This window comes from Salvelinus namaycush, chromosome 18, assembly GCF_016432855.1.
Source record: "Salvelinus namaycush isolate Seneca chromosome 18, SaNama_1.0, whole genome shotgun sequence".
NCBI lineage: Eukaryota > Metazoa > Chordata > Actinopteri > Salmoniformes > Salmonidae > Salvelinus > Salvelinus namaycush.
Genome location: NC_052324.1, coordinates 28,951,059 through 28,965,992, shown reverse-complemented (window position 1 = coordinate 28,965,992; position 14,934 = coordinate 28,951,059). Strand labels below are relative to the sequence as shown.

Here is a 14,934-nt window from a genome sequence, read left to right as displayed (position 1 = left end):
AGTAAAAAATAAAATTAAACGCCCATTTCTACAATTTATCGTCTTAAAATGTGATTTTAAACCTAACCCTAAAGGAATACCAAAAATATAATTTTAGTTTTCTATTTTTACTATTTATCCAACTCTGACTTTGTGGCTGTGGTAACTATTGAAATCCCTTATTTCTCTGGCTGGCTGCTCCATGCATCCTCCGGTCAAAGTAGATTTATTTCAAACACAAAAAGTCAACATCTTTCAGGATACTCTACACTAATGAAGAATGGTGGGTAGTTTTGGGAAAATCGTCGTCGGCGTGTACGTTGAAATAAAGCGAAGCGATGGTAAGTTACGTTCGTATGTCATTTCTCATGTCTCGATTGGTTTTTCCCTCGCTAGGAGTTGTTTTGAGAAGCTTTGTGTTGCTGTGAACACACTGCAACCGTTGAAGCCGAGTAGCAGCCGCAAAGTTGGGGTGGCTGTGCTTGCTAGCCAACTTGGCCGATGTAGATTTAACTAGCTGACTACCTAAACGACAAATGCACATTCTAACTGGCTAGTTAACAACCAGTTAAAATGTGTTCTTGGATTAACTAGTGTAGTTAGTCAGTTAAAGCAGCTAACGCTAGCTAGCTTCTTGACGCTTTACAGTAACTACAGTATGCACAGCTCTGGTTACCACACTAGCTAGTTAACGTTAGTTTAGCAGCTAACCAAAGCCACCCGCTAGTTAAGTAACGTTAGGTTGTGAAAGGTACCGCGAAATGCGTGTTCTGGTTAGTTAGCAAAGGTAACCTATAAGGTGTCCTTGTTTGCTTCAGAATACTGAAGTGGCTAGGTAACTGGCTAACGATACTGGCTAGATAGAGGTTAACGTTAGCTAAAAGTATATTTAATAACATTTCTAGCTAGTTAACTAACTTTGATAATGTGTTTTTTAAATTATTTTTTTGGGGGGTGAGAAGGCTGGCTGTTAAACTTATTGTCAAGTTAGCATTGTGTCATACTAACGTTACGACTAGCTACATAAGTTACATAGGTCGTTTGGTGGGTATTATCAACCAGGGTTTTGAGATCTCCCAATAACGTTGCAATATCTAGCTACTGCAGATAATTGTTGGGCGGGTAGTAGCTAGCTGACTGAACTTCACGGTGAAGGAAGTTGTGGAGTTCATCAGAAAGTCCCTTCACTGTGGAGTTTGGTCAGCTAGGCAAGTACTGTAACGTTACAGATGGTCTGAAACTGAGGCACTTAGTTAGCTATCTAGCTACCCATGTATGTTAGAGGTATAGCATGCAGCTGTCAGTAAAAAGAACCATGACAACCAGGCTAATGGCCTCTATATATATATTTTTTTTAGGTGTACCACCATATACATTGACTAGCACTCACAGCTTTTATATTCAGATCAACTTGATCTGGTAGTTTTGCAGTGCACCCAAGATAAGCTTGACTGATTTGTTATAAGGGAGAGGAAGGGGCTGCTTTTGCCAGTCAATGGATACCTGCATCAGCGCCATAGTCTGCTGTGCTTAGTCCAGGCAGCCAAACCGGGTAAACACTCCTAGGAGACAGATCCCTATAGCACCGCAACAAAAACCATCATATCCTTCTGATTACTATAAACTAGGGGTAAAGACTTTTCTTTAAAAAAAAGTGTTTTGTGTAAGTTGAGTTATGGACTACGTACGTGGGTGTTTAATGTTTACTGGTGCATGATGTATGGGAAGTGGGTCCTATCTAGTGTCCGTAGGTAGTGCAAGCTGTCTGTGTCATCGTGGGTAGGGAGTACTCTCTGGGGGGGTGGCGGCTGGCGAAGCCCGATTCAACCTATTAACCACCACCCCCTCATCTGTTGCAGGCAGCTCTCTGGAATATACCAGGAGTACTCTCCTCCCTCAGTCTCTAGTCCTGCCATTAGCCAAGCACTGATGTGCTCTGCGATGAATGGAGGCATCACTCAACCACAGAATAGCCTACTGTGTGCCATGATAGCAGACTATCATAAGGACTTGAGAGGAAAAGTGGTAAAAGTATAGCAGTTAGATGAGGCTTTAAGCCTCTATCTATTATTACATTTTATCTATTTTTTAAAATATATTTTTTAATATCAGCTAATTTCACTTTTGACATTGTCATTTACACTACAGTCTAGTCTACTAGAACTTTAACTGAGCAGGGTGTATCTGGCACCAGCATTCCTTTTAATCCCAGCCGGGACAGGAAACACTTTTTGCCCTCTTTCAATGGCATAAGACAGAGGCCTATTTAATCTTTAGTGTGGATTATCAACTGTATTGTACTAATTTCTGCATGAAATTATCCCCATTCAGTGTCTTTCAAAGTAGATGCCATGGAGACACTTTGGACCAACTGACAGCAGTTCGTTAAGTAAGGAGTCAGTTAAGTAAGGAAGTGGCAGGTAGCTTAGTGGTGAAGAGTGTTGGGCCAGTAAACAAAAGGTCGCTGGTTCGAATCCCAGCGCTAACTAAGCAAAATATTGGTGTGTGCCTTTTGAGCAAGGCACTTAACCCTAATTGCTCCTTTAAGTCGCTCTAACTTGATGTGTTCAGTGTAACTGCCCCCTCTGTCCACTGCTGAACATATGGGAGGTGTCAATTAGGGGTCAATCGATTATGATTTTTCAACGCCGATACCGATTTATTGGAGGACCAAAAAAAGGCGATACCGATTAATCAGCCGATTTTTAAACTTTTTTTATATACAGTGGGGAGAACAAGTATTTGATACACTGCCGATTTTGCAGGTTTTCCTACTTACAAAGCATGTAGAGGTCTGTAATTTTTATCATAGGTACACTTCAACTGTGAGAGATGGAATCTAAAACAAAAATCCAGAAAATCACATTGTATGATTTTTAAGTAATTCATTTGCATTTTATATATATATATATATATATAAACCAATTTAATCTCAAATAAATTATGAAACATGTACAATTTGGTTTAAATAATGCAAAAACATAGTGTTGGAGAAAAGTAAAAGTGCAATATGTGCCATGTTAAAAAGCTAACATTTAAGTTCCTTGCTCAGAACATATGAAAGCTGGTGGTTCCTTTTAACATGAGTCTTCAATATTCCCAGTTAACAAGTTTTAGGTTGTAGTAGTTATAGGAATTTTTAGGACTATTTCTCTCTCTACCATTTTGTTTTCATATACCTTTGACTATTGGATGTTCTTATAGGCACTGTAGTATTGCCAGCCAAATCTCAGGAGTTGATAGGCTTGAAGTCATAAACGGCGCTGTGCTTCAAGCATTGCGAAGAGCTGCTGACAAACGCAGGAAAGTGATGTCTGAATGAATGCTTATGAGCCTGCTGCTGTGAAATACGGAACCGTTTCGTATTTTATCGAACGGGTGGCATCCATAAGTCTACATATTGCTGTTACATTGCTCAACCTTCAATGTTATGTCATAATTATGTACAATTCTGGCAAATTAATTACGGTCTTTGTTAGGAAGAAGTGGTCTTCACACGTAACGAGCGGCTGCATATACCCTGACTCTGCTTGCACAGAACGCAAGAGAAGTGACACAATTTCCCTAGTTAATATTGCCTGCTAACATGAATTTCTTTGAACTAAATATGCAGTTTAAAAAATATATACTTGTGTATTCATTTTAAGGAAGCCATTGATGTTTATGGCTAGGTACATTGGTGCAATGACAGTGCATTTTTTGCGAATGCGTTTGTTAAAATCATCACCCGTTTGGCGAAATAGGCTGTGATTCAATGATAAATTAACAGGCACCGCATCGATTATATACAACGCAGGACAAGCTAGATAAACTAGTAATATCATCAACCATGTGTAGTTAACTAGTGATTATGTTAAGATTTATTGTTTTTTTTATAAGATAAGTTTAATGCTAGCTAGCACCTTACCTTGGCTCCTTGCTGCACTCGCGTAACAGGTGGTTAGCCTGCCACACAGTCTCCTCGTGGAGTGCAATGTAATCGGCCATAATCGGCGTCCAAAAATGCAGATTACTGATTGTTATGAAAACTTGAAATCGGCCCTAATTAATCGGACAAGCCGATTTATTCGGTCGCCCTCTAGTGTCAACACACCCACTCAGCCAGGTTTCAGCACCAAAGTGGGCCACCCATGGTAAACAATGTCTACTCTTTAAGCCCACTTCAGATCATCTGCTTTGAGGCAGTTGGAGAGAAAGCAGGATTATTCTCTCCTGCAGTACTATAAAGTTGTGCTCATTGGGAATAGGGAAGGGCGGAAAGGGGATAACTAGTCAGTTGCACAACTGAATGCATTCAACCGAAATGTGACTTCCGTATTTAACCCAACCCCTCTGAATCAGAGATGTGCCTTAATCGATGTCCACATCATCGGCGCCCAGGAGCAGTTGTTGTAGGGGGGTTAACCTTCTTGCTCAAAAATGGATGAGTCATGTTTGAGCTACCCTATATTGTACTGTATCATCATCATCTAATTGGAACAACAAAAACTATGGATACGTAAGTCCATAGACTATAATGTAACAGACTGGCCTCTCTGCATGCTTATTGTTGTGTGATGCAACCAGTCAGAGTTCCAGAAGTGTTCTTAGAGATGAGTGTATTTGACAGACCGGATGCTCCATTCACGGAAAACGTAGTGTTAGGCCATTTGTCACATTTAAACCTACAGTATTTGAGCTAATCTGTTACCCTATGATTCTTCCTCCTAGTCAGTGACGGGTTCTTTCTGACAGCTTCACCAAATCGGCTCCGCACGTGAATGTTGATTTTGTCTCTCCCCACCAGACGCTTTCATGACACGCAGGTTAAAATGCCAAAAACCAACTGCGAACCAACTATATTCATTTGTGGTCAGGTCGAAACACGCAAAATTCATGGACATTTACTTAGCTTGTTGTTGCTGACTAATTTGTCCTGGGAAGAAAACATTTGTTTTACTTTGAATGCAGATCATTTTTTTGTTGCTGGATCTTTCTAGAATTTTGATCAATTTTCTGTCATACAAAATCATGTGTTCTCTACTCTGACAATTAATCCACAGTTAAAAGGGGAAACTTAGTTAGTTTTTAGTTTTTTCTTTTTATTAATCTAGGGCTGTCCCCAACCCCCAAAAAATCTTTGTCTACCAAGAGTCGTCTGTTATTTTGAGAAATCGATTGGTCAAAATGTTTAAAAGGGTATTTTTCCACATGTAGAAACATCCTATGTGTTTTAGTCAAATCAACTATATTCACTGAGCTTGTCTGATTCTTTAAGCACACTGTTTGATTAAATAGTTAAGATACACAAATGACTAGAGGGAGTCCGACCAGCAATTGATTTGATTGTGCCTGGCCAGGCTGACTTGCTACGCTGTCTTAAAAAAAAAAAGACAGCGAGTGACTGTGTGACAAGCACCCGTTGTCTTTCTCCACCATGGTGTTTATTGCGCTGTACGTGTTGCTGAAGCTGCAACATAATTACAGCCATTTCTGACTGAAGAGTTCTGTTACCGAAATCCCTAATTTTGTTTAGGAAAAACATTGCCTCAACCCTTACTGTCTTTACGTGACATGTATGCATCGCATGCATGTGACCAATAGGGCCTGACCTACACTGTATAGCATATCATAATCACATCAATAAATTGGTTATAATAAACTCTGAACACCGAAATGGGTGCAGTCTACTGGTTGCTCATGAGGTAAAGGGGAAGTCCGATGTGTGGAATTAATTTGACTAGTTGTGGAAAATACTGGAGATCAAGAAAAATAAGTAGCAAGCTCTGCATGCATATTATGTGTGCCAAACAGGTGCTGTTGGAATACAATATCATTTTTCTGACCGTTTGGAACAACACTAAATACATTATAAGTGTACCAGAGAGTCTGTTGTAATGTTTTTTTGCTATGCCTTTATATCAAAGACTAAAAACAGTCGCATTCATTCGTGAATACAATTTCTGAAATGGAACGGTTTATTTATTGTCTAAGCTAATTATTCAAGGCTCACTTTATTTTATTTTAAAACAAATGCTTGATTGCATTTCAAATCATGAATGACTTCGTATGCTGTGTGATGACGTGAACGATTGAATGACTGATACAGTAACCTATGAGTGTTGAAATATAGGCCTAAGTACGTTACCGTATTAAGACTCTGGAGAAAGACAACGGGATGCGCTCTTAGGTCTACAGCTCAATGGTGGTTATACAAGGCTGCTGTACTAAGCCTACTAATAATAATGACATTATTATTATAATGATGATCATAATAATAGTAATAATGAGATCAAGAAAAAGGAGCATTATTAGTATTTTTATTTTCCGGACAATTTGGAACAGTGTTAATAACACTGAATAAATCTTAAATAATACCAGAGGTTGTTTTTTTTTTACGAAAAAAAAGTGTAAAGCCTTTATTACAGCAAAGCAAAGATTAAAAACTGCCTCATCCAGAGGCGGTGCTCCTAGTGGCCGGGGACTTTAATGCAGGGAAACTTAAATCCATTTGACCTAATTTCTACCAGCATTTTACATGTGCAACCAGAGAGAAAAAATTACACCACCTTTGCTATACACACAGAGACACACGTACAAAGCTCTCCCTCACCCTCCATTTGGCAAATCTGACCATAATTCTATCCTCCTTATTCCTACTTAGCAGATAAACCTAAAGCAGGAATCACCAGTTACTCGGTCAATAATAAGTGGTCAGAAGACGGAGATGCTAAGCTACAGGACTGTTTTGCTAGCACAAATGACGTCGTCCCCACAGTGACCGTACATACATACCCCAACCAGAAGCCATGGATTACAGGCAACATCCACACTGGGTTAAAGGGTAGAGCTGTTGCATTCAAGGAGTGTGACTCTGACCCTCCGGGACTCTAACTGCTAGCAGTTTATGTTACTCTTCAATAACACAGACCCCAAAGAAAATCAGGGGAGTAAAATGGGTTTATTCAAAGATGACAAATCATGCGGGGAGGTATATGTTTATTCTCCCCTGTCCTCAGTGATTCTCTCCTGTGATTCTCTCCACAGAACAAAGGGATGGGATGTTCTTTATAACTTAGCCCTAGCCTGTGGTTGACCAATTAGAATTCCTTGCAATAAAACTGGGCCAATGGCCAAATATCAAGTATCCTGTTTCAGGTTCAATGTATAAACAATTTGGACCAATGAGAACTTGCCATGTAGCTATGAGTCCCAGACTGAAATTCCTCCCATGTCTCTGACCCATTGATCATTAATTCCCTATTACAGAAAAAACACTATTTCCATTAATCGTTAGTACTCTATTGACTTTTAGTCCTTTTGACCTTTAGTTCTATTGACTTTTAGTCCTCTACGTTGTGTATTTATCTTTGAAAATATTCTTACACTTATAAGAAATCCTGCGATGCACTCAGACGAACCATCAAACAGGCAAAGCGTTTGATGGTTCGTCTGAGGACTAAGATTGAATCGTACTACACCGGCTCCGACTCTCGTCGAATGTGGCAGGGCCTGCAAACTATTACAGACTACAAAGGGAAGCACAGCCACGAGCTGCCCAGTGACACGAGCCTACCAGATGAGCTAAATTACTTCTATGCTCGCTTCGAGGCAAGCAACACTGAAACATGCATGAGAGCACCAGCTGTTCCAGATGACTGTGTGATCATGCTCTTTGTATCCGATGTAAGACCTTTTAAACAGGTCAACATTCACAAGGCCATGGAGCCAAACGGATTACCAGGATGTGTACTCCGAGCATGCGCTGACCAACTGGCAAGTGAGATCACTGACATTTTCATCCTGTCCCTGTCCGAGTCTGTAATACCAACATGTTTTAAGCAGACTACCATAGGTCCCTGTGCCCAAGATACTAAGGATAAATGACTACTGACCCGTAGCACTCACGTCTGTAGCCATGAAGTGCTTTGAAAGGCTGGTCATGGCTCACATCAACACCATTATCCCAGTAACCCAAGACCCACTCCAATTTGCATACCGCCCCAACAGATCCACAGATGATGCAATCGCAATTGCACTGCCCTTTTTCCACCTGGACAAAAAGAACACCTACGTGAGAATGCTATTCATTGACTATAGCTCAGTGTTCAACACCATAGTGCCCTCAAAGCATATCACTAAGCTAAGGACCCTGGGACTCAATACCTCCCTCTGCAACTGGATCCTGGACTTCCTGATGGGCCGCCCCCAGGTGGTAAGGGTAGGTAACAACACATCTGCCACACTGATCCTCAACAAGGGGGCCCCTCCTATACTCCCTGTTCACCCATGACTGCATGGCCAAGCACGACTCCAACACCATCATTAAGTTTGCAGACGACACAACAGTGGTAGGCTTGATCACCTACAACGATGAAACAGCCTAAAGGGAGGAGGTCAGAGACCTGGTTGTGTGGTGCCAGGATAACAACCTCTCCCTCAACGTGATCAAGACAAAGGAGATGATTGTGGACTACAGGAAAAGGATGACCGAGCACACCCCCATTCTCATCGACTGGGCTGTAGTGGAGCAGGTTGAGAGCTTCAAGTTCCTTGGTGTCCACATCACCAACAAACTATCATGGTCCAAACACATTAAGACAGTCGTGAAGAGGGCACGACAACGCCTATTCCCCATCAGGAGACTGAAAAGATTTGGCATGGGTCCTCAGATCCTCAAAAGGTTCTACAGCTGCACCATCGAGAGCATCTTGACCGGTTGCATCACTGCCTGGTATGGCAACTGCTCGGCCTCCGACCGCAAGGCACTACAGAGGGTAATGCGTAGAGCCCAGTACCTCACTGGGGCCAAGCTCCCTGCCATCCAGGGCCTCTATACCAGGCGGTGTCAGAGGAAGGCCCTAAAAATTGTCAGACTCCAGCCACCCTAGTCATCGACTGTTCTCTCTGCTACCACACGGCAAGTGGTACCAGAGCACCAAGTCTTGGTCCAAAATGCTTCTTGACATCTTCCACCCCCAAGCCATAAGAGTCCTGAACAGCTAATCAAATGCTTACCCAGACTATTTGCATTGTCATGTACGTTATCTCAATTACCTCGACTATCTGGTGCCCCCTCACATTGTACCTCTGCTGTTATTTTACTGCTGCTCTTAAACAGTTTGTTATTTTTTTTAATCTATTTTTTTAATTAACACATTTCTCTTAACTGCTTTGTTGGTTAAGTGCTTGTAATTGTATTCGGCGCATGTGACAAAAACTTTGATTTTGTATAGTCTTGAATGATGCAGAGGTTGTTGATTCGGCTCCTGTGGATTTCATATGGTGGTTGGCAACCAACTTTGGCGACGCATTAGCGCCATCAACTGGAGTGGAGTGTGGACCTCATTAATCTTTCAATCACCCACATGGGTTAGCATGCTCGTTAAAAACCAACAAGTAGATGGATAGAAGAGGCTGGACTTTAACTCCTGGCTGCGCAGACGCGCGCGCAAGCAGTTTAGATTAAATGATTGAATAACGTGTGTACATTTTATTTTGCAATGCTCGCAAACACAATTAGGCTGGTTAGCTGAACCAAACAAGTGTGCTCAAGTGTGCCCTTAATTGATATTTGCTTGAAAAACTAGAAAAAAACATCATTAGTACTGGCCGTAGCCAGTATACACTTCCTCAAAATAGTAATAATTAATCGAAGATGCAGTGCATTCAGAAAGTATTCAGACTACTTCACTTTTTCCACATTTTGTTACGTTATAGCTTTGTTCTAAAATGTATTAAATTGTTTTTTCCCCCTCAATCTACAAACAATACCCCATAATGACAAAGGGAAAAGTTTTTTAAAATGTTCTCGTGCCCACTTCACGACTGTCTTGGTGTGTTTGGACCATGATGTGGCAGGGTAGCCTAGTGGTTAGAGCGTTGGGCTAGTAACCGAAAGGTTGCAAGTTCGAATCCCCGAGCTGAGAATGTAAAAGTAAGTTGTTCTGCCCATGAACAAGGCAATTAACCCACTGTTCCTAGGCCGTCATTGTAAATAAGAATTTGTTCATAACTGACTTGCCTACTTAAAAAAAGTTAAAAGAAAATAGGCAGTCTCATCGTTGTTAGTGCGTGTTTGGCCACGCAGTCGTGGGAGTACACGAGGGGACTAAGCACACACCCCTGAGGGCCGCAGTGTTGAGGATCAGCGTGTCAGACGTGTTGTTGCCTACCCTTACCACCTGGGGTGGCCCATCAGGAAGTCCCAGGATCCAGTTGCAGAGGGAGTTGTTTTGTCCCAGGGTCCTTAGCGTTGTGGGCACTATGGTTTTGAACTCTGAGCTGAGGTCAATGAATAGCATTCTCATGTAGGTGTTCCTTTTGTCCAGGTGGAAAAGGGCAGTGTTGGGGCGGTATGCGAATTGGAGTGTGTCTAGGTTTACCCGGGATGATACTGTTGTGAGCCATGACCAGCCTTTCTAAGCACTTCATGGCTACCGACGTGAGTGCTACAGGGCGGTAATCATTTAGGCACGTTACCTTCGCTTCCTAGGGCTCGGTGACTATGGTGGTCTGCTTGAAACATGTACAGTTGAAGTCGGAAGTTTACATACACCTTAGCCAAATACATCACAATTTCTGACATTTAATCCGTGTAAAAATTCCCTGTCTTAGGTCAGTTAGGATCACCACTTTATTTTAAGAATGTGAAATGTCAGAATAATAGAACGAATGATTTACTTCAGCTTTTATTTCTTTCATCATATTCCCAGTGGGTCAGAAGTTTACATACACTCAATTAGTATTTGGTAGCATTGCCTTTAAATGGTTTAACTTGAGTCAAACGTTTCGGGTAGCCTTCCACAAGCTTCCCACAATAAGTTGGGTGAATGTTGGCCCATTCCTCCTGACAGGGCTGGTGTAACTGAGTCAGGTTTGTAAGGCCTTCTTGCTCGCACACGCTTTTTCAGTTCTGCCCACAAATTTTCTATGGGATTGAGGTCAGGGCTTTGTGATGGCCACTCCAATACCTTGACTTTGTTGTCCTTAAGCCATTTTGCCACAACTTTGGAAGTATGCTTGGGCTCATTGTCCATTTGGAAGACCCATTTGCGACCAAGCTTTAACTTCCTGACGGATGTCTTGATGTTGCTTCAATATATCCACATAATTTTCCTCCCTCATGATGTCATCTATTTTGTGAAGTGCACCAGTCCCTCCTGCAGCAAAGCACCCCCACATGATGCTGCCACCCCCGTGCTTCACGGTTGGGATGGTGTTCTTCGGGCTTGCAAGCCTCCCCATTTTTCCTCCAAACATAACGATGGTCATTATGGCCAAACAGTTCTATTTTTGTTTAATCAGATCAGAGAACATTTTTCCAAAAAAGTATGATCTTTGTCCCTTTGTGCAGTTGTAAACCGTAGTCTGGCTTTTTTATGGCGGTTTTGGAGCAGTGGCTTCTTCCTTGCTGAGAGGCCTTTCGAGTTATGTCGATTATAGGACTCGTTTTACTGTGGATATAGATACTTTTGCACCTGTTTCCTCCAGCACCTTCACAAGGTCTCCCAAGTGACTCAAATGTTGTCATAGCCTATCAGAAGCTTCTAAAGCCATGACATAATTTTCTGGAATTTTCCAAGCTGTTTAAAGGCACCGTCAACTTAGTGTATGTAAACTTCTGACCAACTGGAATTGTGATACAGTGAAATAATCTGTCTGTAAACAATTGTTGGAAAAATTACTTGTGTCATGCACAAAGTAGATGTCCTAACCGACTTGCCAAAACTATAGTTTGTTAATTAACATGAAATTTGTGGAGTGTTTGAAAAACAAATTGCACAACCTTCAATGTTGTGTTATAATTATGTAAAATTCTGGCAAATTAATTTCGGTCTTTGTTAGGAAGAAATGGTCTTCACACAGTTCGCAACGAGCCAGGCGAACTGAGTTTAAATGTGTTTGGCTAAGGTGTATGTAAACTTCCGACTTTAACTGTATTGCACTGAGAAATTTGTGGAGTGGATGAAAAACGAGTTTAAATGACTCCAACCTAAGTGTGTGTGAACTTCTGACTTCAACTGTAGGTATTTTAGACTCAGTCAGGGAGAGGTTGAAAATGTCAGTGAAGACATTTGCCAGTTGACGTCCTGGTAATCCGTCTGGCCCCGTGGCCTTGTGAATGTTGACCTGTCTTACTCACATCGGCTACGGAGAGCGTTATCACACTTTTGTCCGTAACAGATTGTGCTCTCATGCATACTCCTGTGTTGCTTGCCTCGAAGCGAGCATAAAAGGGGTTAAACTCTCCTGGTAGGCTCACGTCACTGTGCAGCTCGCAGCTGGGTTTCCCTTTGTAGTCCATAATCGTTTTCAAGCCCTGCCACATCCGACGAGTGCCAGAGCCGGTATAGTAGGATTCAATCTTAATCCTGTATTGATGCTTTGCCTGTTTGATGGTTCGTCTGAGGGCATAGGGGGATTTCTTAGCATCCGGATTAGCGTCCGGCTCCTTGAAAGTGGCAGCTCTAGCCTTTAGCTCGATGCGGATGTTGCCTATAATCTATGGCTTCTGGTTGGGATATGTACATACGGTCACTGTGGGGACGACGTTGTCGATCCACTTATTGATTGAGCCAATGACCGAGGTGGAATACTCCTCAATGCCATTGGATGAATCCCGGAACATATTCCAGTCTGTGCTAGAAAAACAGTCCCTTAGCGTAGCATCCGCGTCATCTGACCACTTCCGTATTGTGGGAGTAACTGGTGCTTCCTGCCTTAGTTTTTGCTTGTAAGCAGGAATCAGGAGGATTATGGTCAGATTTGCCAAATGGAGGTCGAGGGGGAGCTTTGTACGCGTCTCTGTGTGTGGAGTAAAGGTGGTCTAGAGTTTTTTTATTTTTTATTTAAATGTATTATTATTTTTAATTTTTTTATCTTCTGGTTGCACATGTGTCATGCTGGTAGAAATGAAGTGAAATGGATTTAAGTTTCACTGCATTAAAGTCCCCGGCCACTAAGAGCGCTGCCTCTGGATGAACATTTTCTTGTTTTCTTATGGCTGTATACAGCTGGTCGAGTGCGGTCTTCGTGCCAGCATCGGTTTGTGGTTGTAAATAGACGGCTATGAATAATATAGATGTGAACTCTCTTGGTAGATATTGTGGTCTACAGTTTATCATAAGGTACTATACCTCAGGCAAGCAATACCTCGACTTCTTAAATATTAGACATCACTCACCAGCTGTTATAGACAAATGGACACAGACCCCCAACCCTCATCTTACCAGACGTTGCTTCTCTGTCCTGCCGATGCATGGAAAATCCCACCAGCTCTATATTATCCGTGTCGTCGTTCAGCTACGACTCTGTAAAACATAAGACATTCGGTTTTAATGTCCTGTTGGTAGGATAATCTTGATATATTATTTCAAAGTTTTGATGTCTTCTATTATTCTACAATGTAAAAAATAAAAACCCTTGAATGAGTAGGTGTGTCCAAACTTTTGACTGGTACTGTATGCACGAACTCTAACGAACTGCTTTGGCTGGGAAGCATGCGGATGCTTTTAGTCACCTTAGATTAGTATTTTAGAACAAAGGGCTAGAGTATGGCACTGCACTGCAGTCAGTGCACACGGACAGGGTACCATTCACTTGACAGTTACCATTCACATGTTTACAGATGAACTGGATGCATGTGTTGTGTAAGTTTCTCTACACACAGAATACACAATACAGATTCTGTTGGCATGTAGTGCTGTTTGAGGAGTGTGTGGGTAAAGCTGCTGAGATTGTGTGGTGGTTGGTTGGTCTGTACAAAGAAGTTCTTGGAGGACCAGGGCATTCTCTATTCTTAGTGATTCAATTGCATCAGGTCTTGCAAGCCTGAGTGCCAGTCTGTTCAGTATCATGTCAACTCCTTTTTACTCATTGTCAATGGTTGGCATGTTCTCCCCGCAAGCCAGCCTATATCCACTATTATTCTGGTGAATGTGCGTTTGTTTTACTATAACTAGTGACTAATAGACTCTTGATTCGCCTGCTGGCTGTTGCCCTTGCTCCCTCCATAATGGCAAGCGGTTACCTTTCCTAAGTTGCGTCTGTGTGTCCTCGTCTAATCCTCCTGAACACACTGGGCTCTGTCACCTCCCATGTGTCCCTGTTCTTGAGTAGTGCTGTCTGTCTGCCATTGCGTGTCTACAGTCACCTGCTGTTGCCAGGGTAGCTTGCAACCAAACCTGCTGATCCAAGATGGGATTTAACTGCCAGCTAGCTTGGCGCTAGTCCAGCCCTACCGTAAAGATCTCTGAGACACAGCTCTCAGAATCACACACACGCAGTCTCTATGCAGCAAGTTCTACTTCAGCAAGTTGTATTTCTTCAAGTTAGTGTAATGGTGCATAGGCTCACTAAGACACACACATCAGTTGGTGTGTCCCTCTTGACCAGAAGCAGGGTTTTCTAGAGCAGATCTGCCAAAGAGGAGAGAGAGAGACATCATGGTGGAGTGACATGCATATGGACTCATGACACAGGCATCTGACCGCATGTTCCGCATTTCACTTGCCACCTCTCTCTTTTTACATCACTGTCTGACACTATTACTATCTGAGATTTTCCCAATGAAAGTCAGCCAAAGGGATTCTTATTCTGTTACTGAGTCATTTAAGTTGGCTTTCACTGCTGTGCGCTGTAGAATCATTACTTGGGTAGAACTCAGCAGAGAACACTAAAAGCATCCATAAAGCTCTGCTCTAAATAATGAATGCCGGGAACATGTCCCCCCCGCTTCCCCCCCTGACAGTGATCAGCCAGGGGATGTAGTGTGTCATAGACCAGGGTTAGGCACAGGAAGCTGCTGGTAATTATGGAGCAGGCTCAGCTCAGGCTGCCTGTGAAGTGTGTATTTAGACCAGCAGTAGATGGGAGGGAGGACAGGGAAAGGGTAACTCCATGTATATTGACTACATGCTTCCCAACTTGTTTGACATGGCTTTATGTCTCAGTTGGTAGAGCATGGTGATTGCA

At 42.2% G+C, this 14,934-nt stretch overlaps 1 protein-coding gene across 5 annotated transcripts in view; it reads left to right on the top strand.

Annotated features, from left to right (window-relative positions):
- The first annotated feature begins 172 nt into the window (after window positions 1-172).
- LOC120063329 (kinesin-like protein KIF2A) overlaps window positions 173-14,934 on the top strand; it is a 32,993-nt gene continuing 18,231 nt past the window's right edge. For all 5 annotated transcript variants that reach the window (XM_039013647.1, XM_039013648.1, XM_039013646.1 and 2 more), the window contains exon 1: window positions 173-320. In XM_039013647.1, coding sequence (XP_038869575.1) covers window positions 260-320 — 61 coding nt within the window. In that variant the 5' untranslated portion in view covers window positions 173-259. The remainder of the gene's footprint in view (window positions 321-14,934) is intronic.